This window comes from Octopus bimaculoides, chromosome 7 (assembly GCF_001194135.2).
Source record: "Octopus bimaculoides isolate UCB-OBI-ISO-001 chromosome 7, ASM119413v2, whole genome shotgun sequence".
Taxonomy (NCBI): Eukaryota; Metazoa; Mollusca; class Cephalopoda; order Octopoda; family Octopodidae; genus Octopus; species Octopus bimaculoides.
Genome location: NC_068987.1, coordinates 60,954,921 through 60,961,412, shown reverse-complemented (window position 1 = coordinate 60,961,412; position 6,492 = coordinate 60,954,921). Strand labels below are relative to the sequence as shown.

The window sequence follows — 6,492 nt, the reverse complement described above, 5'->3', positions numbered from 1 at the left end:
CTGCAAGAAGTTAATAATTTTTTTTTACTAAAACACAACTGGAACCCTAAGTAAGGCATGTGTAAAATTTGAATGAAATTGGTTGCGTAGTTCTCGAGTTTTAGGGATACACACGCACACACACACACAGACAGACAGACAGACAGACAGACACACATTCTCATTTTTATATATATAGATTATTGAATCAACTCAATCGATGGATCTTTTTTTCAATGAACTATGTTTAAAGCATTAATCTTTTTTCATCAATAATATTACTTCCTAACTTTATCTTTCATCATTGTGCGTCGAAGACTGTCTAGTTAATTGATTCTTAAGTATTTATAAGCTTACATTTGTTATAATTCTTTATTTCTTTATGCAGCATGATAATAGCTTTATTAAAACCTTCCATTTTCAATGTTGCCTGGGAACTTTTCTGTTTTTTCTTGTTGCTCTCCGAATCATATATAAAACGTTTAATTAATTTGTGTACCGTCTACGGCAGTGTTTCTAGTTGTTTAGCATCTGCAGGGTACAACTTATGATCACCTATAAACAATGATCGATAATTTTCCACTCATAGCATTTGTATCAAAGACCATCTTCTTCTTTTGTCATTGTTGTTATTATTGTCACCGTTGTTGCTATTATTATTATTATTATTATTATTATTATTATTATTATTATTATTATTATTATTACTATTCAGTAGTTTTATTTTTTTAACGTGCATTCACTTCACTACCGAGCGCAGCCCTGTGCGCCTTGGGTATGTGCTGTGGTTTGCTGTGATACTCTTATGGTTACTGTATTGAAAGTGTTTTGCGTAGGATGTATGCAGTGCCCAGTAGTGCAATTTTCTGTATGTTATATATATTTGTAAGTCCTGATGTTTTTGTTATGTATTTGACTGAATATTTTTTTAATATACCTAAGATAGGAATTGTTTCTGTTTTTAGATTCCACATTCCATTATTATTATTATTATTATTATTATTATTATTATTATTATTATTATTATTATTATTATTATTATTTTGGTTTGGCTCAGATTCGGTCTTCCTGATAGGATTTATGTGGGTAGCGAGCTACTACCTGTAAACGTAGGTATCCACAAGTTTTCAGCAGTCTTTCAAGTGCTTAGTACTCTGCTGTCCCTAAAAAGCAAGCTTACCTTGGGAACTCTACCAAGCATTCTTTTTCAGTTTCCATCATTCATTTGTCTATATCTTTGCTTATTGTTCTCAACGCACCAGTTATTATAAACACGAGCTTTACTGTTCGCATGCTCTAAATTCTTCCTATTTCAAATTTTAAGGGATTGTATTTTAAAAAAATGTTCTTCCTCTTTCTTTACGATCCTGGAATCAAACGGACATGATGAGTCGATAGTTGATAAGTAAGCAACTTCGCTTGTCTTTATCTATAACGGTTATACTTGGTTTATTATTTTTAACTTCTTGTCCGTTTGACGTGGAAAGTCCCACAAAATCTTACATTTCTCCGATTCCAGTACTCTCTCGACTTGATTATTGTACCATGTGTTTCTAGCTTCAAATCTTCATTTCTAGCAGAGTTTCCCGTGTAAAACTTTTACAACCTGGTCATGCCTCCATTTCTTATATTCTTCCCGTGCTAACTTGGAGCATTCTGCCACAATGTGTTGTATTGTCTCGTTCCAAGCTCCACAGGCTCTACATTCCTACACATTCTCTCCATATATATTTTTTCTCAAGTAGTTTGTTTTTATCGCTTGATCTTGGGCTGCTACAGTTAGACTCTCTGTTTCTTTTTTTTATTGCCCAGGATTTTGTTGTTGTCGTTTTTTTGTTAATATTATTATTATTATTATTATTATTATTATTATTATTATTATTATTATTATTATTATTATTATCTGTTGTATCAATAGCGTTGTGACTTTCATTTGCTTCGAAAGCTTTGCTTATCGAAGAGATATTTAGTAGGCTAACGTGTGTGTATGTGTGGGTATGTATCAGTGTTGACTCTAACAAGACAAGTAATACTGTGGTACAGCTCCAAAGCGAGGTGAAGAACTATGAATGACATAGAAAGGAAAATGAATTGTAGCAACATGCCTAATGATGACAGTATCGTGACGACAGCTACAGTAACAACTTACCGTTCAATATTTTCCCCACAAAGAGCTTCCCTTCACTTCCATTTCAAAAGGAAAGCAGCAGTGAGAACAACAACCACAATAGCAACAACAGCACAGCTGATGACAGAAATGTGAGTAACAACAATAGTAACGTCTCCAGCAACAGCGTTACTAACAACAGCACACCAGGCGAAAATGAAAATAACAATGCCGCTTCTACCAGCTTAACAACAAACCGGACGACTACTATATTCACCAAAAACTCTACCACTGTCACCCCCTCCAGAATAAGTCAACGGACATAAAAGAAAATATAGGATCTGGGTCAATCTAAAGTAATATAACCTGCTAATCAACTTGCTACAAGTGCAACATAGGCTGCTACCACACCACCACTATCACCAGCTCTTCCATCGTGAGCGCCATTTTCGACAATTTCAAAGGCAACCGCAATAGCAGCAACAATAATAGCAATGGAGATAATAAAATGGCCGTAAAAAAAGCAGTGTTTTGCAAGTGCAGTAAGAGTCGCTGAGTGAATAAGCCGAGACAGAAAAAAACAAAAAAAACAACAGGAAACTCAAAGACTACGAAATGAGGACAGGAAAGTTACTTTGATCGTATTGTAACGAGTGATAGAATACCAACAGTCACAGGGACAAAACTAGTACAGAAGCACTAAATGTGGGCGAATAGAAAAAGCCAACACATGCCCAGATGGTAAAGTGTCTGCAGGCGATATGTAAGCTGAAAACTTTCCTTGCTCGCGGCAGACCATGTGGGACGATAGGGACTAACCCCATCAATCCGTCAAAAGGAAATCAATATTTCTAAGAGGGGAATCCATTTTGATTGTTCTTTTGCTTTTTGTTTTCATCTCAACAGGTGTACCGGCGAAAGCAACACTTCAGTATGGCATGAGATAATGAAAGTTCTCAAAGGAAATAGTTACAATCGTTATTTCAGACCTGAAAAAGAATCAGGTAAGTGTATGAATATTAGTGAATGTACCAGGGCAACTTCTTGAAGAGGCTCATTTAAAAAAAAAAAAGCACGGGTCTCACTCAAAATGTCTGTTCCGAGTTAAACTTCCGCTTAGGTTTACCTGGATGGTAGACTTAATCATTCACACGGTTTAACGCCACCAACTGGCATCTTGAATACGCTTAGGGGAGTCCACTCGGTTTGAGGATATCTTTCTCTCTTCCTTCAGTTACTCTTGGATGAAGTTTTGTATATGGTCATGAGATTGCCTAATTCTCACGGCTAAAAGATAAAAAAATTAACATTTCCAATTTTGAGAAAACAGAGATATGTCCTATTCTTCATTGCTCTTATCTCGATGAATTCCTCTGATAAGAAGGAAGTTTTGGGACTTACTTCTCCCAAGTGCTGATCCATATTTAGTGTCTCTCTTTGGATCGCAACACTAGCGTTGTTGACTTTTATATTGTTAAATTAATTAAAACTATCACAATGTTTTCCATTGATTAAATGATTTCTTACACAGTCTATTTTGCTTTCTTGCAGGAAATATTACAGTTGTCTTTGTGAACGTGTATGTTGAATCTGTTGGAATAATGGATTCCAGTAAGGTATAAAAGTTATTAAATGTTTCTTGTTAACTACCCACAAAAGCCCTGTATTTTAAGTAGAAAATGTGTAAAGGAACACGCAGAGTTAAGTCGTTGCAAGCGGATGTAACACAAAAAATGGCTTCAATTGAGGATTGAAACTGTACCGTCCTTGGTCATGATTCAATGATATTTCATTGTACAGCATGTGACAGATTTTATTAGAATACAGAATTGTTAGAGTGGAAGGGTAACAGATTTTACTAGCATACAAAAGTATTAGGACGATGTAGAAACATGCATAGTCGTGATACTGTTGGCAAGTGTCATTCCTAGTAAGACAGATGTTACACAGCAAATTCTAATCACAATACCTTCTGATTAGAATTTAGTAGGCGGAAATTATGCGGAAGCCTTCTTCATATCTATCTACTTCAATAATAAACACATACATAAATACGCGCGCGCATATGCATCAATACGCGCGAGCGAGCGCATACGCACGCACACACACACACACACACAACTAGTTGTATAGTTTCCGACTCGTGTGGGATCGATTCAGAATGTGTCGAAACGATCGTCGTGAGCAATAAAATTTCTCGTGTATTCTATTTTCAGTCTCTATCATTTGTTTTAAGCATGCATGTATGTATGTATTTGTATATGTATGTATGTATGTATGTATGTATGTATGTATGCATGTATGGTTGGATGGCTGACTGGCTGGTTGGCTGACTGGTTGGATGGCTGACTGGTTTGATGGCTGGCTGGCTGGCTGGATGAGTGGATGGATGGGTGGATGGTTAACTGGCTGGATGAGTGGATGGATGGGTGGATGGATGGATGGATGGGGGAGAAGAGAAGAGGTAATGAAGTATGAGAGTGAGAGACAATAATGAAGGAGTATAAAGGAAAGGAAGTGAAAAGCAGATTTTTCAAATATACGATAGATAATTGCGAGTTAGACGGATGGAAAGGTTCTTAGTTCCGGAGAAACTGGTCCACTTCGAAGTAGACAATGCTTGGCGTCAATTATTGAAACGAAAAAACATTGAAAATGACAACAAAAGCCACAAGAAACGGGGGAAAGAATAGAAGTTTAAAAAAAAGGAAAAAGTAAAACAAGAAAATAATACAGCAAAGCTCGAAGCAGAAGGGAAAAAAATATGAAACCTTAATGCCTAATTGTGAATAATTGTGAATAAATTTCAATATGGGTGTCACATGGTAGATGTTTAAAGAAAAGCATATACTTCGTCTCGCTCAGAAAGTGAACACCGTAAATAATTCATTGGGGCTTAGGTAGCTTAAAAAGATACTCGAACTTCTTAGTTGCGTTTCTCATTAAAGATTCATTAAGCTGCCAACGTTAAGAAACAGAATTTCGTGAAGGAAATGTGAACAAACTTTATGGTAAACATAACGAATTTCCAAATATCGGTTGAAGCTCGACGCCTAGATGTACCAATGCAGCATAGTTATTAATAAATGTGTACATGTTAATAGAAGCCATATACAATATGTTTAATAAACACATTTGTTGAGCAGGTAAAAAGTTCGTAGCGTTTTTCAATTATGATGTTTAATCACGTGATCTGTTTTATCGCATAACAGGAACATATGACATGCATGTATTTTCTGAAAGAGATCTCAACGGATTTTTCTATTTGAATTTTGGGTGAACAATCCAACGCTTTGCGAATTCTGCTTCGCAATGTTAGGAAGAGCCGACATCGAAGGATCAAAAAGCGACGTCGCTGCGAACGCTTGGCCGCCGCAAGTTATCCCTGTGGAAACTTTTACAGTTTTTACGATAAAATTGAAAATGAAGGAAAATGAAATACATTTTCATCATTTAACACTCTTTATTTCCGGAAAGGCAAAAACGCTGCACAAGCAGCAAAGTACGTTTGTGTTGTTCATGGAGATGGTGTCATAGCTGAAAGTACTATTTGTATGTGGTTCGCTATGTTTAGAACCGAAAAGTTTGAGCTGAAAGAGTGTGAACGTTCCAGCAAGCCTACAGTCATTGATAATGAACAAATCGAGACTTTAATGAAAAATAATCCATGTCACACAATGCGAGACATCGTGGAGATTGTCCACGTTCTCACGTGAGCGCACTAAAGTATTTAAAAACATTTGGTTACGTGAATTGCTATGATGTTTGAGTGCCTCATAACTTTACAGAAAAAAAGACTTAACAGAGCGCATTTCCATCGACGATTTTCTGCTCAAAACAGAAATTAACCATTTTTGAAAATAATGATCACATGTGATGAGAAATGGATTATTTACAACATAAAATGAAAAAGGTCCTGGGTAAAACGAGTTGAAACGCCTTCAATCTCTCCAGAAGCTGGTCTGTATCCGATGAAGGTGATGCTCTGTATCTGATGAGATTGGAAGGGCATTGTGTATTACGGACAATTTTCACAAAAGCAGACGTTAAATTCAGACTATTATTGTTCCCAATTAGACCGATTAAAGGAGGCAATTGAAGAAAAATTCCAGGCAATTGATGCAAAAGGTCCAGAATTGACCAACCGAAAGGGCGTCGTCTTACATCAGGACAATGCTAGACCGCACGTTTCATTGCTGACCAGGCAGAAATTGATGCATTATCATTTATTATTATTACGATCCCTGCAAAATTCTCTTTATGGGAAGAAATTTGATTCTTTAAAAGCATGTAAAAATCATTTAGACCAGTTCATGTGGTTGAATAAAGGCATGTGCTCGTATGTATACGTACACACACACACACACACACACACACACACACACACACACACACACACACACACA

At 36.3% G+C, this 6,492-nt stretch overlaps 1 protein-coding gene across 1 annotated transcript in view; it reads left to right on the top strand.

Moving 5' to 3' along the window:
• Positions 1-5,652: 5,652 nt before the first annotated feature.
• The window catches only part of LOC106867698 (glutamate-gated chloride channel alpha), a 12,751-nt gene continuing 11,911 nt past the window's right edge, over positions 5,653-6,492 (top strand). Inside the window, exon 1 of the mRNA XM_014912653.2 lies at positions 5,653-5,798. Coding sequence (XP_014768139.1) covers positions 5,653-5,798 — 146 coding nt within the window. The remainder of the gene's footprint in view (positions 5,799-6,492) is intronic.